This window comes from Anser brachyrhynchus (assembly GCF_964034855.1).
Source record: "Anser brachyrhynchus genome assembly, chromosome: 1".
In the NCBI taxonomy this organism is placed as follows: Eukaryota; Metazoa; Chordata; class Aves; order Anseriformes; family Anatidae; genus Anser; species Anser brachyrhynchus.
The window spans coordinates 120,971,853-120,999,725 of NC_137694.1; the positions used below are offsets into that span (position 1 = coordinate 120,971,853).

The 27,873-nt window shown below is 35.2% G+C and overlaps 1 protein-coding gene across 4 annotated transcripts in view; it reads right to left on the bottom strand.

Moving 5' to 3' along the window:
• USP9X (ubiquitin specific peptidase 9 X-linked) overlaps positions 1-27,873 on the bottom strand; it is a 101,882-nt gene that overhangs the window by 16,536 nt on the left and 57,473 nt on the right. Inside the window, exons 16-36 of one of the 4 annotated variants that reach the window (XM_080575479.1) lie at positions 26,817-27,159; positions 25,102-25,197; positions 23,029-23,240; positions 21,114-21,354; positions 20,767-20,916; positions 20,539-20,659; positions 19,970-20,100; positions 19,428-19,706; positions 18,601-18,726; positions 15,874-15,999; positions 12,389-12,555; positions 9,666-9,774; positions 8,919-9,065; positions 8,648-8,794; positions 7,716-7,923; positions 5,541-5,761; positions 4,947-5,137; positions 4,340-4,513; positions 1,876-2,017; positions 947-1,697; positions 305-428 (exon numbers count right to left, since the gene is read on the bottom strand). In XM_080575479.1, coding sequence (XP_080431605.1) covers positions 305-428; positions 947-1,697; positions 1,876-2,017; positions 4,340-4,513; positions 4,947-5,137; positions 5,541-5,761; positions 7,716-7,923; positions 8,648-8,794; positions 8,919-9,065; positions 9,666-9,774; positions 12,389-12,555; positions 15,874-15,999; positions 18,601-18,726; positions 19,428-19,706; positions 19,970-20,100; positions 20,539-20,659; positions 20,767-20,916; positions 21,114-21,354; positions 23,029-23,240; positions 25,102-25,197; positions 26,817-27,159 — 4,206 coding nt within the window. Of the gene's footprint in view, positions 1-304; positions 429-946; positions 1,698-1,875; positions 2,018-4,339; positions 4,514-4,946; positions 5,138-5,540; positions 5,762-7,700; positions 7,924-8,647; positions 8,795-8,918; positions 9,066-9,665; positions 9,775-12,388; positions 12,556-15,873; positions 16,000-18,600; positions 18,727-19,427; positions 19,707-19,965; positions 20,101-20,538; positions 20,660-20,766; positions 20,917-21,113; positions 21,355-23,028; positions 23,241-25,101; positions 25,198-26,816; positions 27,160-27,873 lie in introns of all 4 variants that reach the window. The other 3 variants (XM_080575477.1, XM_080575480.1, XM_080575478.1) reach the window with 3 other exon arrangements.

The window sequence follows — 27,873 nt, forward strand, 5'->3', positions numbered from 1 at the left end:
AACCTATTATTTTGCTCTAAAAATGTAGACTCTATTGTCACAGACGAAAAAGCAGATTTAAGCTCTATTAAAAAAATAAAAAAAAATCAAAGTTGCTCAGCTCAGCAGCTTATTTTAAGGCTCATTTTCTTCCCAGCATTTTCCCCCTTTTTCATGTGAAGCTTAGCTTGACCACACATTTGGGGGAGGGGTGGAAGACGGGACGGACCACTAACACCTTTTATTGTCATATATATACAACTAGGATCTTTTAACAGACACTGAACGTCCAAAAACTATAATTGTTGTTAAAAAGATAAGATACCAATCACTAGCAGGGCCACGGACTATTTTCTTTGTATGAAATCCTGTGGTGAAGAGAAATCTAGCAGCAAGCTGAATACTAATCATAGTTATTTCTTCTGCTTCAGGCAACAGATGATCTTGTCCTAAAGAAAAAACAAAATGCTCACATGTAGACAAAGTAAAAGTGATTTAGTTTTAATAATTTAACAGATTCCAGATTAATATTTTGTCTGGCACGGTGTTCAAATTTTAATAGGAAACATCAAAACTGCCTTAGCTTCTATAACGTATCATTTGAAAACGTAAGCTTTAAGACAGGCATACGCAAACCTTCTGTTACATGTCATTGATGTTTAGAAATCTTTCAGCATCTCACCTGCAAGAACTGTCTTCAGCAGAACCCCTCATAAATGTAAGTACTTTAATGTAACTTAGTACATAAACTGACCAACGGTTGCCAGTTTATCGGAGTATTTTTTGCTCAATATTCATACATGCTATCACTGATGACCAACCAGCAACAGATGTCTAACTGCAGAAATCCAGAAGGTATTCAAAGCAGAATGTGTAAAATTTTCATTGACTAGACAAATTCTTGACAATGTAATCAAAACTCTCCTTGCAAGAAATTAATTCGTAATTACGGCACTCACATACTAACCTGGAGGAGGATTTAAGTAGACACTATTACAAGTGAGCAACTTCTTTATGAACTGGAAATATTCTAGGCTGTACTGCATACGATTATGCATGAACTGCACGTTCTGCTTCCGGACACTTCGCTCAATGGCTGATGGCATTTTAATCTGATGGGGTTTAGTGGTGATAGCAAGTTCCGAAATGTATTTTATTAGTTCATTGTCTTTGTCTATCGTGTCCATACGTTCATAAAAAAGGATATAAGCATTCCACCACCTCTTCTGGCGTCGGTAGGACATACGCTTCATCATGTGATCAAATACTTCTCCCATGTATTCTCCACCAAAACACTGATTTTTCATTTCTTCATCATCATCCATTTTACACTCTGTCACATCTCCATCATCAAATTTGTACCACCGATTTTTCTCACCATCTCCACCATTCCTCTGGATAATGTAAGAGTAATAATGTCCACCACTGGCCTGGCCACTGTGTACAAGTACACCAACAAGCCTGTATTTTGTGCTCCCAGAGTGTTCATTTTCCGACTGTTCATTTTGTATTATTTGATTTTCAGGATTTACATCATCCCCTTCCAATTTAGCTACACCTGCCACTGTGTAAGGCTCCATGTCCAGCTCTCTTGGAAATTCAAAATAGTCATTGAACTTGATTGCACATTCCCTTTCCCAGTCATAATCAAATCGTTTCAACTGGATCGCAAGAACAGGAGGCAACTTCTTAATCAACAAGCGTTTGACTGTATCAACCTAAAAAATACAAAGCATTAGCAGTTATCAGCTCTTTAGTTCCCATTCATATGCTTTTATCAACAACTAAATTTGGTAAATTAAAGGATAACTTTTTCCTGGACACAAACCACGACTGAACCTGGAACAGCTGTAGCCATACATTTGTATACAAGTTTAATATATAAGGAATCATTACCTTTTTGTTGCATTTTTCACAATGATATGCATTTGCACCTTCCAATAAATCTCCTTTGACATACTGTTCCAAAGAATCAAGAAGGTTTTGGTGATTTCTTATATCTACATTCAGAGTTGTGAAGGATTCCTCACATTCATACCTACCAATGAATAGGCAGATATAAGAGAAAGGCATATTCAATTTATTCTTATCCATATTCATATCCATGTTCAACTTATTAATAAGGCATATTCTCAATAAGAGAAAACATATTCAACTTACGCTGATGCTGCTACATAGTACCCTACTGAAAATGGGTTATTCAGCATTTGATGTCAACCTCTGGCAAAAGGGGTTAAACAGTAAAAAAAGACCTGAACTTTTTTTTTTTTAAATTGCTGTCTTCCTACAATTACATTATTGTATCTGCACATTGTATTTTTAAATCTACATTAACCGTAGCTACTATATGAAGACTGCAATTGCTTGCTTGTCTTCTAAGTTTGATGAAAAGACTGTGGAGGTTGAATCTTTTAGCACATCTTGTTTTTAAAGCAGCTGAAGTATCATGACAGACTCTCAGCATCCTTGAGCCAGTAGAGAAGTACAGAGAGCAAAGTAGAGTACTGTAATACAAATCTAGCGATACTGGTTTCAATTGCTGACCTTTGCTGTCAGGAATTAGACTAATAAACACAAACATCGTATCACATCTAAACACAACAGTTTGAAACAGATTTTAAACATGCCTTTTAATTTTTCTAACTGAACAAAACTAAATAGCTGTCTTCATAAACACCACTTTGAATACTTATGTCTAACTTTTTACTGTGTTCTGATACAACCTTTTAACAAGCTCAAAACAATGAACCAGAAATGCCTGAGAGACAACTAGTTAAGGCATCTTGGACATGAATGGATTTATTTGTTTTTTAAACAGAGAAACAAGCAATGAAAAATTAAAACGGTCGTGTCTATTCAAACATAACTCTACAGGGCCTGTTTCTTTGATAAACAATCAAACATACAAAGGGTTTTATAACAGTGAACAAATTAATATTTATAAACACTTCGACCAAACAAAACAGTAATGTTCATTCACTGTTAAGTAACTCTCAAAAAAAAAAAGAGAAGCCGTTAATCTGCCATACTCCACTGGTTAAATTAATCATCAGTTTTCCCCTTCCAAAACTACAATCAGGCTACATTTTTATTAAGAAGTAGTTATGCAAATTCAGTAGAGTTCCAAAAAGAAAATTAGTACATAACAGAGATAGTACATAACATCAGGAACGAATGGTTACTCGGGATGCTTCACATATTTATCTTCTATTTATTAGTCATTACACACAAAATGAAATCCACATTTTTATCTCACGGTATTCGACTTATTTCTAGTCATATATTTTAAACCATGAAACTTAAAGAGATTCCATTTTTAAAGAGATTCCATTTAGAAGTTTTTTTAATTCACATACAAGCTCAACTGAAGTCGAAAGATCATCACAACAAAATCAGTTTGTATCAGTGTTCTTCACTGGTTTTTATTTGCTAATTGAAGGACAAGGCTAGATGGTCAATTTTCACAAAGAAGAGAACTTGCAATAGTAATGCATATAGAGATTTATCTTGTGTAAAAGTCACAAATGATCTGAAAGAGCTAGTGAACAGTAAGAAGGCCAACTGTTAGCAATGCCAAATATAACTCAATAATAAAGCCAACTGTTGAAAGAACAAATCCATCAGACTGTCTTGAATTTTGCATATGATTCTGATCACCTATCTCCGTAGGATACAGAAGAAAAAGTCTAGAGAAGTAAAACATTATGATGCCTACAATGCCTGATCATTTGTCATTTATCACCATCATCAACAAGATAGCAGGCTAGAGATATTCAGTCTGCTCTGTGTTTTAATACATACTCTACATGAAACTGAACTTCCAGTATTTCCATATTCAAATTTTATTAAAAAAAATACAACAGAAATCAGAAGGGAAACTTTCTAAATCGCTCTGCTTAACTATACCTTACACACTGAGTACAAATGGAGTTTTACTCATTGGAAAAAAAAGTTCATACTTGGGTCAGCTCTATCTGCACACTATAGAAGATAGAAAAGAGCAACAGCTGTTGGCCATGTCACAGAATTTTATACATTGCATTTGGTCCCTAAGGTGTTTTCACTTTTAATATGAAAAAGCTGTATCTTTTCCTCCCCTAATCAATACACAATGCTTCACATACAAACTGGTTAAGTAGAAGCAATAATAGTTATTTCAAATCATTTCAAGACAATTAAATTAATTTTAAGGCTGTGGAAAAACAAGATAGCAATTTCTATGAGCTTAAAAAAAAACAACAAACCAATTTTGATTCTCCACTCGCTTTTATAATGTTGTCTGCTTTACAGCATCTTCATTATAGTTTTCATATAAAAACATAGGTTATTTTTCTATAAGAAAGAATTTGAAAACACTTACCGATGTGGGCATCCTTGACAAATCTTCTGATCGGCGAAGGACCCTCCTAAAACTTTACTTAACATTGCTGGATGGCCCAAAGCTTTTAAAGCTTCATCTAAACTGTCCACCAAGGAATTAAAAAATTCTAAAGCATCATGTTGTTCACGCAGATTTACAGGTTCACCCCAAAGTCTGAAAGCAAAAGCATATTATCGTCAAACACTTTTTATTCTGTTCCTCAACAATTTCTTTACAAAGAATTACTTAAGATACTAATCCTTCCTCCTGACTGAGTAAAACTACTGGTTTGTGAGGTAGTATATCAACTGTCACTCTGTTCCTGACACTCATTCACTGATAAACAGAAAACAGCTTGTGTGTACAAACTTCAATACTTAATTCAAAGATTAAGTATCAAGCTCAAGAACTGACAGAATTAAAATTATCTTGCTGTACATTTTGGCTTATTAACAGACTTCTACCGAATAGTGAAAAGGTAGGGTAACAGATATAAAGTTGCAGAAATTCTACTAATTTACACTTTTAACATTTCTTCTACTACAATTTGTTTTGTGTTATTTCAGTGTTCCAGCAAACAGACATCAATAATAAATTTTCTATTTACCTAAATTGTTTCCAAAACCCTCTTGGTACATAGTACTGTAGCCTGGATGCTGCTAAGTGACCAAAAATTACTTGGAGATGCCTCAGAACTCCAATATTATACTCTTTTCTATCTTCTGTTTTACTCAGTGCTGGTTTGTCTTCATACTGATGTGGATAGCCAAACACATCATCTCGTGGATCAACATTGCTCTGAAAAGCAGAAAAAAAATCTGTGCAATTAGTTTTGATATGTAGCTATTTCATAGCTGGTTATATCCCTTTTTTATTTTTAACAATCTAAGGTGTTTCATATACCCATAATGAAGAAGTAAACAATATGTTTGTATGCATTAGTGGAGCTCTGGTGACAGAAGCAGTGTATGGTGCTTTCAAGTACTTATCTATGAGAAGGAATTGTGCAAACCCTGCTCCTTGGATCTGTTCAACTGCCTCTCTGACGGCAAGCCTACTCAAGTAAGAAATATCATGCTATTGTCCCCACTGCTAGCAATGGAAAGCAAAATGATTAGTCACTTAGATTTATTACAAGTTTTTCATCAAAAATATTTTTTTATTTTAAAGATGTTAGCAAGTTGTATGTAATTAAATTTACCTCATTGTCCTGCTTTTCATCCCCGGACATATCATCGTCTACATCACTGCCTGTGCCCTCAATTGCAAGAATCCCATTTCTGATGGCTGGAATCATGTACAGCTGCTGAATGACAGAATTCATGTAACAAGTGGCACCAGCGTTTTTTAATCCTACAAATCCCTTTGGCGGTCGAGGCCCTACAGGTGGTAGATATTCCCATTCTGTAAGCGCTTCACAAGCTAAGAAAAAACAGCAAAACGTGATTAGAAAAATTACTTAGTTATAGAAGTATTAGACTATCAGTTGCAGTAGAGGACAGTTGTATAAAATTAGTATTAGTCTGCATCATGCTGCCATTTAACAGAACAAATATTTCACCTGAACATTAATTGTTAAAATTAACACACTTTTTATAAATCATAGAACTCTCTTTAATCTTAAGGTTACACCACTTTCTTCTACTCTGCAACTAAATCAGTGGCTAGACAAAAAATCAGTCTACGTAACAAACATAAGTCTTCCCCTCTGTACTAGCAAATTTCTTAGTTGAAGCATTAAAGATTCATTAGAAGAAAGAAATTAAACTAGAAAATATAACCAACTTACAAGTCTTTCATATATTTATAATATTCTTAATGTTAGAATATTTCACTTAAGGCTCGCTTTTGGATGGAAAACAGTTTTAAATGTATGACTTGTAATAGATTTCTTTTTCCTCCCCAGTCTTCTCCTTCAGACTTCTTACATCTCTTCAGAATGCATTTACAATCACAGGTTTCCTACACTAACCTGCTGTCCTGTGGTTTTTAAACACAAGCAACTCTGATATGGACAGGTATGCAAGCATGCATGCATTTACAGGCAAGCTTTACTTGCTGTATGAAACACACAGCATATACAATTCATACATATGCACTGTCTTCTGTCTGATGTACTATGGAGACTGGCCTTCTAGCATGCTTATCATATATTCAAATAGAAGGAAAAGCCATAAAATTCTTCTAATTGTGCCAAGATAAGGAATACAATAGAAAAAAGTGAAGGAAAATGGATGGGGCAAGGGGGAAAACCATAAAGCTGCCATTTTCATTTGTTCATTTGAGATGGAACCAAACAGCAAGAGACTGCAAAAACCTCACAGGCAACTAACTACTCAAGAGACTCACTGATACCACCAACTTGGCAAGCAGCACTGCTACTGTGAGAGGCAGTCGACAATTCCCACTATTTCTAGTTGCAAAGTTGCAACTAGAAATAATGGGAAACAAAGTTTCTAGTTGCAACTATTTCTAGTTGCTTATAGTTTTGCTAAACTCTAGAAGTTTTAAAATTCTGTGAAATATCAGCCCGTTTTACCCCTGTTAGTATTACATCCTAAATAGTTTAGCTATCCTATACAGGGTTGCACAAAATATTGTCTTGTTTGTTCGTTTTTAAGAAAATCTTTCATATGTTTTTTACTGATAAAAAATGGTGTGTTAACTACAAACTTTTTGCCATCCCTGTGAAAATTTGCCCATTTTTCATGACTGTAAGCTTTTAAAACACTAACTTGCCTATATTTTTGTACATACATTTGCTATAATCTTTCTCCACTAAGAAGGAAAAAGTTCTTTAAGTGTAGAGCTGTGCTGAGGCAAAGCCAAAAATGAGACAAAAATGTTAGAGAAAGGACTATGACAAGCAAAGAATTAGTGTGGTGCTAAAAAGCAGAACAGAACAGTGGAGCCGTGTCTGTGTACAGACAAAGATGACAAATAAGATGAGCAACCAAGACACTGGCATTAAAACTAGGCAGAAAGTATTTGATGAGGTGCTGGGGTTGGTTAGGCAGAGCCTGAAACAATTAGACAAATGTAGAAGATGGACAGAATGAGGTTCTCAAGAGCTGGTAGGAACAAAGGCGGATAGGCAGAGATCAGAGTAGGAAGAGTCTCTTCCTACGAGACGGGGGCTGTAACGGATACGCAACCATGTAAAGTAGTCAGTACGTTAATGAATAAAGAAGAGTAAATATAGGTTACACTAACAAACTTTTCTAACTTTTGATGGCCTGATTTTGCAACATTAAAAGCAGCTACAAACCACAACATAAAAAAATATCTAGTTCACTTGATAACACAAACAAAAATACATTATATATATAAAAAATAGAAAATAGTTTAAAATATTACATACTAGTGATAGCTGTACCTATGTAATACATTTCAGTCAAGGTGTCTACTATCTGTTTGAGATTTCGGACACATCCAACTGCTAGTGCAACTAGTAGCTCAAAGCCAGCATTGATAGTAGCTGGTGAACTACAGACTGGTATGGCCTGCTCAGCAGGCAATTCTCCATTTCTCATGTACTGTAAATAAACATTGGATGCTGGAAAGATGAAATCATCTATCAACTCCTGAAAGAGACAGAAGAAAATAAATCACTTATTAACATAAAAATACACACTACTTTGTAACAGATCAGAATTTATTACATAAATGAATAAGAATTGGAGTACATAAAAATAAGAGTTAAAATTGAGATCGATAACCTAGCAAGCTTTTACATTTAGAACAGAATAACTCTACTCTAAAGTGGTTCAGTGGAACCTCCTTCCCCAAGTTAAAAATAAACCTATATTATTCTTGATTGGTAATTTTTTTTTCCGAATCAGTATTATATAAAGCTCTTTATCCGTTACTGCTGAAAAAACATTGCTGCTGTATTATGTCAGATACATAAAGAAAATGTCTGATTGAAGAGATGGCCAGATGTTGTGCATTTGTTCAAACCTACCAAAAACATTAACAGCACTAGTTAAGAACACGTGGAAAAAGAAAATACAGAGGCAGTGAAAGAGAGTAGTCCTATACAGGTCTATCCTGTATCTAGCTCACTATCCTTGTGTGATGTTTGCTGAGTCTTGGAACATCTCACACGGTGATTCTGAAGAATGAGAATCTCAAGTACTCCTACAAATGAAATATATATATATATTTTAAAGAAAACACTGAACTCCAATAAGAAGCCCTCATCAAACAGTTAAATTGGGACCTTTTGTGTTTATAGACCACAAGAAACAAAGCTTCTCTTATTGATTTAGAAGTAACAATCAAGAAACTACACGTCAGAAAGCTTACTTTAATGAGATTAGCACCTCCTTTTTCACAACCAATATGGTATTTCTTCTCAGGTGTCTGGAATGCTAGCAACTCTTTTGTTACTCCAAGGTGACCCTCTAAGATAGTTTCTTCGACACCTGTTTCCCCTGTTCTTTTTACTTCATCCTGCCATTTAAGAGAAAGTTAAGATACTGTAAAATAGCATACATCTAAGCAAAGCGTAAAACTATACTTCACAGCAAAACATAAAAAAGCTGATTATTAGACACAAATTGATCCTAAAACTTACCCTAATCCTTTTCAGCCAGTCAATTTCATTATTGAGAAGAACTTCAGCATTAGGTACATTAATATTACTGTTGTAAGCATAGTTCAGAAGATGTCTTAAGAGAGTGAAGTAGTCTCCAGAATGCTTAGCTCTTTCTCTTGCAGTACTCTACGTAAACCAAAAATGAATGATTTATAATTCATACGTTTCCGTTTATAGTGCAACACTAACGTTTTCTGTAAAACTGGCAGTAAATATGAAAGAAAAACAAGAGAATTTTTAACCTTTTAGGAGTTTACAATTGTGTTTAGCTGCTAATAATTTGTTTCTGGACTGTTTAGCACCACCTTCTATACTTCACTGGGAAGAAACAGGGAAATGATCAAATGTTGAAGAGTGCCACAAGCATGCACAATTTAAAAGCCCTACCAGACCCAGTAAAATAAGGCAGTATCTGTACGTATCTAATCTGCTAATGATTTTTACTTGAAGGTTAACATTCACTGAAGACTGAATATATATATATATATATATATAAAAATATATAAAGTTTATTGTTGAAATTCTTATCAGAAAATGAATACACACTCCCCCATCAAACTGAAACTCACTTTGCTGCTTATCTACAGGTCAAAAGGAATTTATATTTTAATGACTTGTTAACAGCAATTTACATTCATAGCAATTTACATTCTTTTGCACATATTTTGTCTTACTACTTTTACAGAGAATCACATTGTACTTAAGCCTTTACCTCTGGCAACTTACCCCTAGAACAGTAAACAGCAGGGTAATGAAGAAAAGGAGAGGTCTCTGTCCCATGCAACACCTGGTAGCCATTAAAAAGAATTGCTCCTGTGCCATCTGACGAACAGTTCTGAAAATCATTTAATAAAAAACACTGAATACAATCTCTCTATCCAAAAAGAACAGTCCAAAAAAAAGTGTGCTCATCTGTCACACTGCTTAATGCCATTTTCCTAAAACTGCATGTAAGAAAAGAAAAAAAGAATACCTCAATTATTCATTGGCTATTCACTTTGTTTCTCCAAGTAATATTTCAGACATGAGTTACTATTACAAAATCTGATCCACAAATCAAATATTTCAAAGTAAAAGAAACTATCACCAACTAACCACCAAACCTGCGCATCTACCAGCAAATATTGGATAGCTCATCAAGCAGTTTGCAACCCTAAATAAATGTTGCCTTACATTTCTTTCTAATCAAGCATAAGATGTGCCTAAAAGACAAAACAAAACAATCCTCGTAAAAACACTTTTACCTTTTACTACAGCAGTATGCTAAGCATCTATAATGAGATCAAAATTTATCATCAGAAGATTAAAGAAAAGAGGACCCCTGAAAATTCAAATGGCTGACATTAAAATAAACTTTCCTTCTTAGAACTTAATCTAACCAGTTATATTGCAGTGGGGAAGGGATAAACTTAAAGAAAAAAAGATAAAACCTATTGTAAGTTTTAAAAATTCAAAATTTTAAGATCGCCTTAGTATCATGTCTTGTAAAACCTAGAAACATAACTCTGCTTGGGTGGGAAGAGAGAAAAAAATCAATGTTATGCTCTATGAAAGTATCTCAACATGTAAGAAACTACATTTTAATGTCTTTTTGGTGTGGCTGTCATTGCTTTCAGCCCTTAGGGTGACTATGGAAAGCGCACAGAAGTATTCTATTTCTTCCAGAGTTCTCCTATGGATGGTTAACTGTGCTTCAGAGACATGCAAGAATGACCATGAGGTCAGAGCAAAGAAGCACCTAGGCTAAGACGCTGTCTCTGGTATACACTTCGGAAAGCAAGCAGTAATACTTCCCCAGAACGTTCTCTCAGCTTCTAGCAGCTTGTGGTTCAGCAAGAATACCAAAAGTAGTATTTTATAGCCCCCACTGGGCAAATTCATGAAAGAACCCCTCAAACCATTTCTGAAGGTTTACATGGCTTAAATGTTACGCTCAAGAAATTTTTACAACTATGAAAGGGAAAGAAACACTGTTCCCTATTTATTCCTATTTATTCTCTTTGCTACTTCTGACTTTAAAGGTCTCTGTGGTATTTTCCTCCCACCATTTATCTTTTCTCCAATACAAAGTGCCCCAAGCTATTCAGCTGTTCCTCAGATGGAAGTTATTTCAGAGCTTTGATCTTCCTTGTCACCATTCTCTGATCTTTGCAAGTTCTACTGCATTGCTCTGAGTTGCAGAAGGACCATGGGATGGTGGGGGTCGGTTTTGTTCTTAATGATTGGTAACTCTTTATGGGATCTGACTGCTGAGCCAATGTTTTCATAAAACTTCTCAGACAAAAATGCAACATCCTGTATCACAGGCTGTAATAAAATGTGCTAATAAAGCTTGTGGGATTTTCACTGTAACACTCCACAGTTTCACCTACATGTACCCAAATTCTGACGCCAGTCACCTATGAGTACCACAATCTGACTCCACGTAAAACATATTGAGAGGCTTAGAGAGCTACAACTTGACTAGTTCCACAAAGATGCTGCCACTGTGCCACATGACAGCTCCAATGTGACAGCTTTATATAAATGTTTGCAAGTCATGTGATGAGTCACAAGTGTTACCACTCTGATGCAAGAAAGACAAAGGATTAAATTTAAACTTTCTCCACCTCCTCAAACTGCCAGGACTGTATCTTGTCTGTACATAACGGAAAGAAAGTATTTATTGAAAAGTTCTACTGAATCTAAGTCACTTCAGTGTTCTGATGTAGTGAGTGTTCACGATTTCTGAAAAAATGTAAAGCACATAATATTTTATTCAAAATATAAATTAATTATTCAAAAGCTACCAGCAGAACATTGTCAGGCTTGACAATATTCTCCTTAAGAGTACATGGAAGATAGGACTGATAAAAGAGAACAGTTCAGTTTGAAGGGACCTACAAAGATCACAGAGTCCAACTGCCTGACCACTTCAGGGCTAACCCAAAGTTAAAACTTAGAATTAAGGTCCTTATTTAAATGTCTCTTGAACACCGACAGGTTTAGGGCATCAACCACCTCTCTAGGAAGCCTGTTCCAGTGTTTGACCAACCTCACAGTAAAGAATTTTAACCCAATGTCCACTTTGAACCTCCCTTGATGCAGTTTCGTGCCGTTCCTGAGCATCCTGTCATCGGCTACCAGTGAGAAGAGACCAGCACCTCCCTCTCCTTTTCCCCTCCTCAGAAAGTTGCAGAGAGCAACAAGGTCACTTCTCAGCCTCCTTTCCTCCAGACTAGACAAACCAAGCGTCCTCAGCCTCTCCTCACAGGACATGCTTTCCAGCCCTTTGTTGCCCTCGTTTGGACACTATCATCTTGTGATAGGTATCAAAGTTACAGATTTATATTGTTAAACAGTAAAGTAGAAAAAATTATTAAAGTAAGTCACTTCTCTGTGTTTAGGCTACCTATTCATTCTGAATTGGAAAATAATACTTGTGATCAAAAAAGACCAACAAAACTTACTTGCTGTGACAATGCAATAGTAAATCAATGATAAACGTCTGCCATGCCTTTTCTTTACTGAGTGCATCCAGTGCTGTTGGAATCAAAGCAAAACACAGGGTCATCACCTCCAATGCTTCACAGCAAACTTGTTCATCTTCCATGTCTGGTTCGTTTCCTGCATTTGTCTGTGAAAATAAACAAGAGAGCACAACGTAGGATGGAAAAAAATCTGGAGAAATCCAACCAGCTTCCAGGTGTACATACTAAATACAAACCCAAACCATGAACTTGTTTACTAAGGGATTATTAATGCCATATATTTTATGCACTTTACTCAGATGTGATTCAAAGCACTATTCAGGATGTCTTGAACTTCCAGTACTGAGATTCTTAAAGGAGGATTGAAAGCACAAACTTAAGTCAGAAGTTAAATAGAAAGTTTGTAGGCAGAAGTTGCAGCAATTAATTATTTAATAAGATGTTTTTCTGCACTACTTAGAATCCTGGAGTTTAAAGCTTTGAAAACAGTTACTACTAAAACAGAGAAAAGCTGTAGTGCTGTGTAAGTCATCAAGAAGTTCAGTTTTACAAAGCTCTGAATCTCACAATTAACTTGACCAACAGCTTCTTAGCACTGCTAGCATTAATTCAGCTCGTCACTATTTTGATGAAATTGAAATTTGGTTCAGCTGTTTCATAACATAACATGGCTTCTGTGCATAGGTTAATCTTTCAATTAAACACTTAAATGAGTTGATTTGGGGGCTATTAATGAAAATAACTGCTTTACAAATAGAAGCAAGCCCCCTTCTCCATCTAAGTCAAAATGAATTAGCTTGAAGAAATTCTGAAGAAAATAAACCTGAGTAGGTTTCCATCTTGATTCATCGGTAATCATGCCTACAGGTTAGCAACATTAACCAGAGGAAGAAAGTAAGTGTATGTTTTATACATTGAAGGATTAAGTAGGCAGAAAGAAAGGATAACAATACAAAAGACAGGACTAAACATAAACAGTAGCAGCAGAAGACAAGTATGTCTCAGACCAGCCAGAAACACTGGTTTTAGTTGTGCAATTAAAATATCAGTAAGGTCCCTACCACTACAGTGGGAGGATATAGCAATTCTGAGATGTCTCAAGACACAAAGGTAAAAGCAGAATGCTTCAACAAGTTCAGAACTGTGCCTGCTTAACACTGATGCCTTGTTTAGAAAAAGTTATTTCTGCATGGGTGCAGATCTAGTAGCAAGGTAAAGTGAATTTTGTACTCAAACTGCTCCTCTATATTCTGACAACAGGAGCTGACTGGTCTGTATAAACAGCATACTTGGAGTAGTACTTCAGAAAGTTATGGGCCTTCTCTAAGCTAATAATGAAATGGCAGTCTGACAGACAAAAAGTTGCATGCAGTCTTCTCAATCCACTAATAAGAGGACTGCCATTCCGTATTTTCTGAGGCAGTAGTCAGAATAAATTCTGTAAAATCTATGCTCTCAAAATAATTTATCTTGACTTGAAATTCAGTTGAACTGAATTCACCAGTGAAGTTCAGAATACTCTTAAATTGCTCAAGAACATTCTTCAGAAGTTATAGTTAACATAACCAGTCTGAAGTGCTGCTTATTCACAATTCCACAAAGTTCAGCCCACTTTTTTTCTTTATCTAGCATTTAATGATAAATCTCTCCCCCACAGACTTAAAGTGCTCTTACGATTTAAGGGTTAAAAAAATAAATAAAAAAATCTAGTTCAGTGGTTGACTTAAGAAACAGAAAGCATTTATCTTAAATCGCTTGCTCTCAGTATAAGCCAGTGTCCACCAGTCACTTAAATATTCAGTCTTTATAAAACTACTGTAGCAGTTATTTTTCCTGCTCTGTAAGCAAATGCAATGTATTAGATTAATGTGTCTTTTCCTGCATCATGTTCATCTATTTCTGTGATAAAATAACATTGAGAGAAAAAGTTAACTAAAAGTACTCTAATCCAGCTACTTATTACTTCTGCAATCTCTTTTTTTTTCCAATTTTCCCCTTCAATTTTTATTTCCGCTTTGCTTAGCATAAACCAAATGCACCTGCCTTTTACTACAAATGTCCATATAAGCATCAAGAATTGAAAAAAAAAACACAACACAAACCAATAACAAAAAAACCCTTTGAAGTATAACCAGTAACAATGGTATTATGAAACTCGAAAAAGCCTTTCCTGAGACCTATGCACAGATAAATTTCATTTAAGACTTCAGTTGCTGGAAAATATTTTTAAAAAATTTAACTGTAAATTTTTCACACAAAAAAAATGTAAAAAAAAAAGCAAGATACTGAAATGAAGGGAAACCTAATCTGTTTCTCTAATGCCTCATCACCTGATTCTAAGATCACACAGTAAATAAGGCACATCTGACACAAGAATGTCCAAAATGTTAACAACAGAAGCAACTGCTACAACATAGCGTTAGTCAGTGAAGGAGGAGCAGTCATGACTTACCAGAGTATTATTAAGCCTTAATAAGACAATATCCTTCTGCATTATCCTCAAGCAACTTGATCACTGACCCAAGTAGGAAATAAACTTTACCATATTTAAATAATCTACAACATAACATATACTCTCAGCTGTACCAAGAGTTGTAATATAAGTCAGCATGTTGGGAGGATAAGAAGTGTGTACGTGATTTTATTTACTTTTGCTCAGGTATATTTTCTCTGCTACTCTACTGCTCTTAATATACACATCAAATGTACAGATGTAAGAGCACGTCTGGACTGTCATACTAATCAAACCACATTTTAAATGCAAGTTATCACCTCAAAATAAAAAGTGTGTGTGGAGGGCAACTTGTTTCATGGTCATTCTAGTAACAACAGAAGCAAATGCCATCATACCCCTACATAAGCTAAATTGAAAGGTGTTGCATTTTGCTCAAGTACTCTAACAGATCATCTAAACACAACCACTCGTAATGCCAAAAATTAGATCCCCCTACACATTCCTTTCCTTTTTACTCTCAGGAAAGTATTAATGAGTAGTAAATTTGATTTTGTAAGACAAACAAGATGTTCAGAGAACAGCAACAAAAAATTAAATTACTCTCAAAATAGTTTAATATTTCTCATAACTATAAGCAACACTGGTTAAACACAACATGTGATAACGTCACGAAACATCCCTACTCCAAACTATTTATGTAAACCATGTGTGAAACCATGGTTTACCTACCTACATAATGAAATGAAAAAAATTATGTAATTAGCATTTACATAGTTTTACCAGTGCTTCAGTGTCAATTTCAGATGAATTAGTTCTTGTTACAGACTGCATATATTCTTTAAATCAACTTTTGTACAACAGACCTTTTAAATTTGAAGACTAGAAAAATTAGTGTTGCTTATATAGGTATGGAACATAAGTGTACTGGAAACATGTCACAGCAATTTACAGAACAGATGCATTTTTGAGCTGTCACTATAATCAAGCCACAATGAAAAGAGTTTCTTACCTTTTCATAAATTTTACTGATTTCCTCATTAGAGCTGAACACCAGCTGAACTGACCCACAACCTGACGCCCAGACAATTTTTTGTACTGCTCTAATAACACAGATATCAGGTATGTATTTTGAAGCCTGAAAAAAACCACACACACACAAAAACAGAAATAAGCCAAAGTAAACAAAAACGTAAGTAACATAAAAAAGCAGTTACAGATGTTACCATGGATTCTACTTTCTCTAAATAATGAACTTTATAGAAAGTTTAAAATTAAAATTTTTATAACATTCTGATTTTTCCTTAAATATGAAAAAAGATTTTGTACCTAGAAAAGCATTTGTACTTCACTTAGTTAATATTTTATTTTTTTGTTGGTATAATGTAGCACATATTTTAGATGTATCACAATGTTAAATCATAATGCTACAAATGAATATTTTTGATAAATAACTAACTAGCAGAAGCTACCAATTTAAGTCTAGATTCTGAGAATAGGCTATTGGCTACTTGAGCGATGACTGGAACACATTTCATTTGTTGCTTTTTTACTTCAGTGCTAAAAATTCCTTGAGTTGAAAACAAAAACAAGCATGCATCTGGAAGGCAGCAGGCCTGTAAAGTAATGTAACAAGTTTAAGTTATTTTAGGATTCGGCCCTTGCTGTGATATTAATTACCACACTAGCTGACAGGTAGACAAACTAAAGCCTATCACGTGCCTCATTAATATATAAAGTGATTCTTCTGAATTCAAATTATACAGGGTTTAAAATGAGTAAGAACACAGATCACACATTTTATGAATGTAAAACTACTCTGGTATTTCGGATGTGGTCTGAGTTAACATCCAGTAGTTTCTGCTGATGTACTTAAGCCACGGCACATTTCAACACCAAAATTAATGCCAAAACACTACTGCCATTATTTACAGTTTGCATTGACTCAAGTCCATATTGAAAGTAGGACTGTCAAAAGATTGGACAATCTTTAAAAACAAAGGGTAGGCAGTTCTCAAAAATTTCAAATTTCATTTTTCTAATGGTCACATTTAATAATGAGACTCTAGAAGCTTAACAAATAAGCCAACCTCATCAGAAGACCTGAACAGTGTGCATTCTTGCTTTTAAACATTAACAGTAGCTAGAAGAAAATAGGTATTTCACCTTTGTCACAAGCAAAGAAATCTTACAGTAGCAGCATTACAAGAAAAATTTGTCAAAGAAAGAATATTTTCAAATTTAATATCATCATAGTTTTAAAATCACGAACCACCAAAACCTTTTTTAAAAAGGTGAGAGATTTCTCTCTCTGCTGTAGTCCTCTGCCTGGCCTACAGAAACCATGGCAATTTTTTTTTTTTTTTTTTTTACATTTCTGTTTTTTTTGATTGTGAGGTCAGGAGGGAAGAGTCTTTGACCATCAAAAAAGCAAAAGAAAAAAATTGTTCAAAGAACAAACTAGAACATATGTGAAATCTAGATCTAAAGTGGTTTTAATAATTTCAGAAAAGAGACAAAAACAGCAACACTGATTAGCCACTTCTAAAAGATGTTCAGGTTTTGCTGCTTTGATGGACCTGTTGAAAGAAAAAAATTTAATTATGTATTTATTAGAAGTCCTCCAAAATGGACCATTTTAAATGAAGGACTATTTATTCATACCTCATCTCAAAAGAATCTTCTTCTATGGAAGAAATTTAATTAAATCAGAGTTTAACTGGCTGATTTTACATATAAAATCACCTATAGGTGCAACACCACCACTAATGGAAGACAGATGATTCAGACTTGCAGTTTAGTACATTGTTCTTTCTTCAGACAATTCTCTTTGTTCATAAACGAGTTGTTGTCTACTTTTCAGCATTAAGATGATAATATGACTGCTTTTATTTAGGTATCTCAGAAATGTTCTGGAGATAGCTTTGCAGAGATTCTGTACAGTATCGAACAATAACATTCAGTGCTTCTACACTGGAAACAGAGAGATCTCAATTCAAGTTGACAGAGTAAGCTACAGAAAATCTGATTTTAGCTTCACCTTCAGAATTCAGCAGAATTAACTAATGTTTTCACTAACATGACTCAATACCAATTCCAAATGTGGTTGGTCACACCATATAGTACCATAGCACTGTATTTGCAAAGCACACTGTTTAACCTTGCCCATCTCCACAATTCATTTTTCCACTTCCATCATTAAAGTGGTTTCAATATATAAAGATACACTAGTAAGGATTTTAGACTTACATTCTACTATTTAAAATCATGCTCAATATTTAAAATTTCCTCCCGTTTTCAGTGTTTCTTTTCAAGAAGAGTGTATTACTTAGAACCCAAAACATAAAAGAAAACCAAGAAAAGAACAATACAAAAACATTTTTGAAAACAAACAAACCTCAACGCCACTAGCTTCTCTAAATCTATTACATTGAGTTTCCAAATTTCTGATATAAGTTCAATAATTATTCACAACCCATTAAAGAGCTTGTGTGAGACCTAGCTCACTTAAGTCTCTTCATGCTATTAGACTCGGAATTTCATAATTCTATATGGAAACAATTCATGAAATACTTTTAATTAGTTAACAGCTTATTAACCATATACAAACATTACTTAAAACATTTGATGACATTGAAGGAGGAAATTCCCTTTGTTACGAAGTTATAAATTTAATAATACTTAAAAAAAAAAATGATACTCCTGGAAAAAAAAAAGATACACAAAGGAATTTACTAACCTCATCAGATATTTGCTGTGCAAGACGTATTGCTACATTTCTTAGCATGCATTCTGAAGTTGGGTTAGGAATGTTTTGTAGGGCGTTTTGTAGCACCACTGCCTGGTCATGCGTAGCTTGGTTTACCTGTAAGAAAGTATTTTATTTTTACATTGGGAAAAAAAAAAGAAGATATGAAAACAAAGTTACTCGGAAGGGTTTGGTAATAGTAGGTAAGATCTTGGAAGGAACAGTTGCTTGGAAGCAACTACTTGGGAAAGAACTTCAAAGAAAAAAGAAAGGTGGAACACACGAAAGCAACTGTCCAAGAAGGACTGCAGCAAATTTTAAGCTTTGGGCTCTATGCCAGGGGCCTACTATTAGAGGACAGAAATAAAATATTGACCTACACCATATTTGTTCGGATGTAGAAAAACTAACATGTTGAACAAGCACAAAATCTATTACTTTAGACATGTAATGGAGATGATCTGAAAAGGAAGCCACAAGCCCTTCTAAAGACTCAGCAGACCAAAAGAATCTGAGTTCACATCTATGGGATAGATGTACCTCAAAACTGGAAGTTACCTGTACTGACAACCATGCAAACTTCTGAAAAGCACATATAAAGCCAGGTGAAACTCACACCTGACTTTCTACAGTCAGAAAGAAACAGGATTTGTTCTCTACTTTTTAGGTTTCTCACACAACTTTATCTGAAAGCACTCTGAGTTCTTGACATGCAACTTGCTTTAAGAGACTGTCAACGGAGAGTACAGACAGATGTCATGTCAGAAAATATAAATTCACAGTGCGCTGCTATTTGCATCAAGGAAGATTTATATTACCGGTGAAACTGTACTTGTGCCTTCCACAACCGGCTGACAAGCTTCTGCCACAGCTCGAACGTGGCCATATCCAATTGCTGTTAGCAGTAACTTGGCTATTTTTAGAGCATTAAGGTAAGCACCCCTCCGAGTTTCCATATCTGCATTTGGCAGGAAGTTATTTCTAGTCAGCATGCTCAATACAAGAGGCAAACCACCACTTTTTAAGAAGTTGTATTGGAAGTCACTGGCATCTTCTCCCAGAGGTGCACTGGCAGGCATTAACAAGGCATAAACTACCTGTAGAACGAAACACGAAGAGTTAACAGAGGAGCACTAGCTCGAATATGGATGATTAAAACATGAGACTATGCTGATGTACTTCTTAAACAATGCTTTGACAGTACTGGCCATGCACCAGTTTACTCCAGTAAACTATTAGGTATTGCTCATTACTAAACAGTGTATGATCTTAGGTTTCCACAACGTTACAGAAAAGACTAAAAAAAAAAAAAAGAGTTGAAGATTTGTATTTTTCAAAGAAAAGGCAAAGCATCACAAACCTCTGTTAGATATAGCACTTGTGAGGCAGAAGGACCAAAGAATAGAGAGTCAAGGGATGGACTAAGGCTGCTTTCCCCAAGTTTTGCATGATCTAAACAAATAGCTCTTAGTTTCTCAACCGTAGTGTTATCTGCAATAAAAACACAATGTATAAACATTTTGTAATACAGCTACTTCAGAACAACCCAATACCATTCACAATTACCAATGTGACTGACAGACATCAGACTATAAAGTGTTGTGCATTGTTTATTTCTGTCAGTACAAACATGATCCTGCTAAAATAGTGCCACAAAATCACTTCAAAATACGCTTCTCTTTATTTTCACTGCACTGAACTGCACTGTGGGACTGAACCCCAGCATCAATTACAAACTATGTACATTTATATGACAGGCAAAAAATAACTGATTTGGCAAGTACATTTACAACCCTAATTAGTATAACAGTCATGAATTACAATACCAATAAATTAGCAGGAAGCAGAAAACGTTTCCCTGATTACATTTTTATGTAACAAGTGAGAAATGTAGTCACCAAGACAAAACAGGATGAAATTCAGTTTTACCTGGTGGCATGAGCTTCATAAGAACACGTGCTCCATCTCTAAGAGGTGGCATATTTAGGCTACTGCCCAAGTCTGCAACTTGCCAAAGGAAAGAAATGTATCGAGGATGCAGTGACATGATCTTGAAACAAGCAAATTAAAAACAAACAGGAAAACACACAAAAATAATTGGTTAAAGACAAAGTATAGGAGAAATGTTTCTGAACTATCATTTCAGTACATGCTTACCACTCCAGGCAAACAGCTTTCAACCTCTGGGTTTGGACCATCACTGTAGTGATTGCCATGGTTGCCCGGAGAACCAGTTGAAGAGTCAGAAGAACTATCAGGACTTGAAGGCATATTAGAATTTATCTGTGTGAGCTTAGCTGTAATTAGCTGCAAAACATAATCACAGTTTTATTAAGATTACACAAAAATGAAGATTCTTTACTAAATAAACATCTGATAGAATGTTAGTGGCACATTACAAGGAGGAAGGGAACTGCTTCAAAAGAATAAGTGATCTCCATTAATGGTATTTTTAAGTACTTACAAAAGACAAGCAAAATAAATAATCAACGTGCAACACTTACCGTTTTATCTTTGAGATTCAATTGGCCAATTAATTTTCTATCATCTGCAGGATCCACCAGCTCACCACCAATGAACAGTTCTACTTTTGTGTGTGCACTGTTGGCTTTAATACGATTGAGAATACAACGTCGTACTTGGCCAATTGTGTCATTTGTGTGAGACCAAATATCCAAATCTTCTACCTGTCGGCCTTGATTTGGAAAACGAACTACCAGTGTGATATGTTTACCACGGAAAGCTCTGAAAATAAACAAACCAGATAAAGTTTCTTTTGCCCTCATGAAATATGTTAATTTTTCCTGCTGTTATTTTGTATTTCATCAAATCTTTACATATGGTGGTATACTCCAGCATAAGATTATTTTGTGAAGGCACCAGCAATCATGCAAACTAAACATACACGGTAAGTTTCAAGAGCTGCACAACTGCATTAAAACAGTCAACTTTACAGTCAGGTTATAAACACTAACAGAACTGTAAGAAGTCTTTTATAAAGTTTTAGGTCATTTCTCTTGCTTGTAATTTTCTGATCAAAAGGAAATAAGGCTCAATCAAACTGGCAACTATGTTTTGCTCTTTTAGTAACATAACACAGTTTTAACATATACCATGATGAGAAAAAGCCATCAGGTCACCAATGCCTTCTGTCAAAAGTTGCTAAAAGTTTTATATTAGAATTCCACTTTTAAAATCCCAATGCTATTGAAAATTAAAACAAAGTAAAAAAAAAAAAAGGAAGAAACATTTTCACACTAGCAGTGACTACACTTTGCACATTGGCAGGGCACCTACTAGGAAAGGTGTGTCTAGATAACCCCAACAAATTAATCCCATACAACAAAACAAGGCAAAAAGTCCTTAGCTTCTTGCTAACAACACCTGTGAAAAAGTCCAAATAACTAAGTGCCCACATAAACAAGATGCACTTGCAATTAATATATACAATAAAAATGCTGTAGGAGCACTACAATTACTGCCACATCATGAAGAAACAGAAACTCTTCAGTTTTCTTGACAAAGGGTGCATTTAATATAAGAAGGGGGCAGCAACCCCCAGCCATTACTAAAAATATACATTAACTGCATCATAAATCCATATACTCAGTATATTCCTTATTTCTTTTTGGGAATTTCTCCCCACATGTAGCAGCTACTAATGCTGCAACAGATAGTTTTCTTCTCTTCTGCTTCCCTCTCTGATGAGATACATTATGTTCTTTATGAAAAAAATCTACACAACATTGGATTTAAGTGCTTCCCTTTTCTTTGTACTGAAGACAGAGTTAAAGAAGGAGCAGCTAGAATTGAAGTTTTTACCCAAGGCTTAACATTACAAACAGAAGAGTGAAGGTATACAGAAAATAAATGCACTTTGAAGTGTCATTTCTCCTCTTCCCCCTTTTATGGGGAACGTAAAGAATATTTCATTTAGAGATAGTACTAAATTTAAGCTTGCCAAGTAAGATCAGCATCTCTAAACTACTCCTGAGGAATAAGACACACACTGGCAACATGTTTTTAGTATGAAAGGGCTATGAAAAACAAAGAGGATTTGCCCATGCTAACGTAAAGAATGGTATTACTTTTAAGTAACTATTTGAAAAAAGGAAATATACCCAAAACAACCTAGCCACAAGGTACACAGTGCCAGTTCTAGAGCAAAAGACCAGAAACAAGGTTATTCTCAGGTCTCTTCTCCCTTTCATGTACAGCAGAATGCCTGTTCCTTTAAAAAAAAATATTAAAGCTACAGATCAGAGAATACAGGGATAAGACAGATACAGGGAAAACAGAATTTTGAAATTCCATAAATACAATCTATGAACAGAAACCCTTCACAATATGAAATCCAGGATGTTAATAATACTTTAGTTAACAGAAATTAAAATCATAACGGTGCATTTTCACACATACCTTGACATAGGTAGGATAGTTCTCTCTTCATGGTAATCACTGTCACATTCATTTATATACTCTCTTAAAACAGTCAACACTCTGACCATTCGTATTGCTTCTTGTCTTGCACAATTAATACTGTCTTTATCTCCATCCAACACACATAATGTATCATAGGAGGCTTTGAGACGATCAAAACAGGACTGAATGAAGTCTTCATGAATCACTACCTATTTACATTAAAAAATTGGCGTATTTACAACAAATGCTAAATAACAACATTCATAATCAAATGGTAGAAATAAAAAACAGGTAAGTTGCTCTATAAAACAGTTTTATTCCGTGTTAGAATACACTTGCATAGCAAATGAGCTCTAATTTAGCATGCACTTCAAAAACCTTGCACGAGTCATCAGTAGCTGTAACTGTAGAGCGTAAACCTGCACTTCAATAGAAAAAGTGGAAGTTTGCACAGAGAATTCTAAATTGGACTTCCTCTTATTCAGTAACTCAGACTTAATTAAAGAATCCCAAGCTGACAATCCAGGATAGGTTAACTTTCTTTACACTAAGAGTGAACACAGAGCTAGAGAACATCAGATTTTTATTTATTGTTTAAATCTCGCAACCTAGTTCCAAATAGCCTATTTTTCTGCATAAATGGACTTCAAGCTACAGTAAGTATAGCGGCAGCTGCAGCACATCTCTTCCTTCTGCCTGATTCCTAGCATCACCTTGTGCCTGACCTAGACTGACATACAACCTATAGTATCATCGTAAAAGGTCTGAAGTCTCCAGGTATAAGAAAATGCTTCCACTGCGGACTATATTAAGTCATAGCTACAGGAGGACCACGAGGTTGATCAAAAGTCTGGAGCACCTCTCCTACGAAGACAGGCTGAGGGAGCTGAGGTTGTTCAGTCCAGAGAAGAGAAGGCTCCAGGGAGACTTATAGTATCCTTCCAGTACCTGAAGGGGACCTACAGGAAAGCTGAGGAGGGACTCTTGGTCAGGGAGTGTAGTGATAGGACAAGGGGTAATGGCTTTAAACAGAAAGAGGGTAGATTTAGATTAGATAGAAGGAATGCCCCATCCCTGAAAGTGCTCGAGGCCAGGCTGGATGGGGCGTTGGGCAACCTGGTCTGGTGGGAGGTGTCCCTGCCCATGGCAGGGGGGTAGAACCAGGTGGTCTTTATTCTATGGCAAGATACCCAACCCACTAGCCACTTTTCTTGATAGTAACTCAGAAGCAGAGGAACTACCAGCACACTGAAGCCCAATACTTGCACGTATGTTAAGCAAATCTAACACTTCCTGGAAGTGTCAGATGTAACCACTTGCAAAACAGATCTATGCATGCTTACTGAGTCCAGCCACAACAGCAAGATGTAGCTTGCATGGCTGTAAGTGTACCACCTACTGCAGCTGTGATCTATCTACCAAACTGGCAGTTTGGAAGTCTATAAAAATATTATTTTTTTTTTGAAAATAACTAAGAACATGAGAGTCTTAAGAAATAAAACTGACAAGATATCAACTGGAGATTGTCTGAAGGACAATATTCCACCCCCAAATTTGAGAAATCCCAACAGTTTACTTCCCCTGACCTTTCAAAAACTCATTACCTTCTCTCTCTATTCACTAAAGTGCATCTCCCTGCAAAAATTAATGTAGGGAGAAAATATGATTTGCTGGAGTTCAGCCTGACAATTATACAGAACATTGTGATCCTTTATAAGGGACAAGACAAAAAATATTACATTAGCTTGTGACAACACTCAACAGATACAGCCATACTGGTACAAGTACCACAACTGCAAGTTCAACAGACGGTTTTCTTAAGTATATGATATCAGCTGTTTTGCGAGTAGAAAGAGCAAATACACCAGATCAATTGAATGCAAAAGATTTATGAGAGCTCAGCCCATACGTATCAGAAAATACTCTTAATTCCACATCTGACAGCTGGACTCAGAAGTATACTCTTTATCAAGGAAACCACCCCCAATTTCAATGCTTTCAAGTATCAAAATAACACTGAACTGAATTTTACTACTGTTTTTCTATCACATTATAATTTGTTATTTTTACCTGATTAACTTGTAACCTTGGGCCAAGATTGGTATAGATCTCTTTAAGAAGATCTATTGCTCTGTTTGCGATGTCATCATTTCCCTGAATCACAACCTTGTGTAATTAAAAAACAAACAAAAAATGTATTAGAACATGTTATAACTTTATGGTATAAAATTTAAAAACAACTACATAGAAATACCTTGGCACAATAATAAGTCTAATTTATAAGGTGGAAGTAGCAAAAATGCTTAGTTACATACAACCAATACAAATTATACTAGTTAATTGTGTAAGAGTCACAATTAAAAATTAAGTATTTAAAGGGAGTTTAGAGCTAGAAAAAAGCTGATGTTTTATAAACGGAATGAAAATAATGTTTACATATTCACCTTCACATTACATTTCCATTTTTATGTAAGAAAATAAGACAATTTGTTAAAATATTAGCATTGAAGTCTGTCTTCAAGTAACATATGTATTCTGTATTCTTGAATGCATTCTTGACTGTATTCTTGAACGAGCTAGACATACCAAACTTGCAAACTCTGTGTTAGTATTCCTTTAGGGTATCTGGGCATTTGAACTACGATATTAAGAACAGCATTATAAAACATGTACCTTTGAGATGGTTAAACAATCCATATTAAAAGATCTAAAACCAGAATTTTCAAGTATTTTAAATGACCAGGGCTGGGTGGGAGAGGTATAGGGGAATGAGTTATTTTTCTGATAATCTAGATTTCCATTAATATCTACCATATCTTCATGGACACTGAAAGCAGAGCCTACAGGCAACCTCTGCAGCATACTGGGCTGATGTGTCATGAGTTGTCATGCTGCCAAACGGCAGGGCAAATCCAATTAAGTTGATTCCCACAACTAACATACACTAGCATTGTGTCTAGCATTACGTGGGCACTTTGTACTCAACCACTGCGTGAAAACTTACTTGTATAAAAATCCCAATCTACTTTGGTTTTAACTGTTACCATGATGATTAAAACACCTAACCCTTCAACAAGCCACAACCAAAACTACTGAAGACTCCTGCTTTACACACAGCACGTTGTCGAAAAAACAGTCACAACAACCATGCCACAGAGTGCTACTGTGGGTTCTACGCAGCTCTTCAAAACTAGAAAGACTGAAAAACTAAAGTATTAAATTGGATACTGATGTTTTTCACTACTGGATTTGGCAAGCTTCAGAATGCTTTTAAAAAGAAGCTATAATGCTTCCATTGAAAAGCTATAACCATGTTTAGGCAAAAGGCTGCGGATACAAGAAGAATCAAACCAGTCATCACTTGGTCTAACCTGGAATCACTCCAGTTTACCATACTGGAAGGAATAACATGAGTAAGCTTATGAAGTCCATAAAATGAATTGTGTGTGTACACAAGGAGAGAGAAAGACCTACAGACGATACACCACGAATGATTCTTCCTAAACAATACAGACAAATTTTTATTCTCATATGCACACATAAATATACTTGATGTTTCAAATAAATTCCCATTAAATTCTCAACTCCACAGACCAGTCTGCAAGACTACCAACTTACCTGCTGGAAAGACAGCGGAATCAACGCCTATGTACTTAAATAGAAAAGGAAGCTTTTTGTAATTCTAGTCTATAAGTAATAAATTACACATTCTTAAAATATTTAAAGAAGAAGATTGAGAAGGACTTAATAGTTAACCTTTCAGCTATTTCCTCCCATTAACTTACCCTCCAAAGGTAGTCTAATCCTATTAATTCCAGATCATCCATCATATAGGCTCGTCTCTTTGCTACTAGCTTCCCTTCTCGACAGTTCACAGCTTTGAAGAAACGTTCAAAACATTTCATTCCATTTTCTGTTAATAGGGAAGGATCCAGCTGAAGCACATTATTTTCAAAGAAGTCCTTATTAATGTCAGGGTCTAAGTCTGGTTCATCCCCCATTAGTTTGGAATACCATTTAAAACAGGCTTCGCGATCACAAAGATAAACCGCATTTTCAGCTAAACACTTCCATATTTGCTTCGCCTGAGGGGCACACAGCCACAGCTGACCATCCTTCAATAAAAATCTTGAGCAAAACAAAGAGACAATTAACAGCACTGTCTAGTTGACATCTACTGTTACAATTCAGCAAGAAATACAAGCAAAAAGTTGAATATGCATTTTATATATGTATATATACACACACCCACAAACACACACAATCATCTAAGTACAATCCTGAAAACTATATTTACATCATCAGTCCTCTCATAGTTAGCCCCAGGATTTCCTGGTAAAAGTTTGCAGCCGTCAGAACATTATATTTCAAACAAGAAAGAAATAAAATTAGGCAAAAGATGCGTTACACTAAAACACCAAGCACTGTATACATAATATATATAAATGCACATCTCCTAAGGTAAACAATTCATTTTGAAGTCAGGTCACAACATACGAGATTAAATCACTTCTGCAGTCATTCACAATTATGCTTTAGCAAAACCACAAAATAAGGGATTGATTTTATAGAATAGAAGTGTAAGTCAAAAATAAAAAGAAAAAAATCTAGTTGTAAGTTTTTGACTTGTGGTAAATTACTATGAAAGAACTATTAAAAACTTTAATTATGAAGGTTAACACTAAGAATGTTTCAAGAAAAACAAAGGATAATGAAAGTTCTTAAAAAATATTTTTACAAGTCTAAAAAAAGTTAAAACCAAGCAAGAAAAAGCTGTGAGTGTGAACCTGAATAGCATCAACATACTGCAGCTCTGTCGTGAGCAGAGATCCTTTGCTTTTT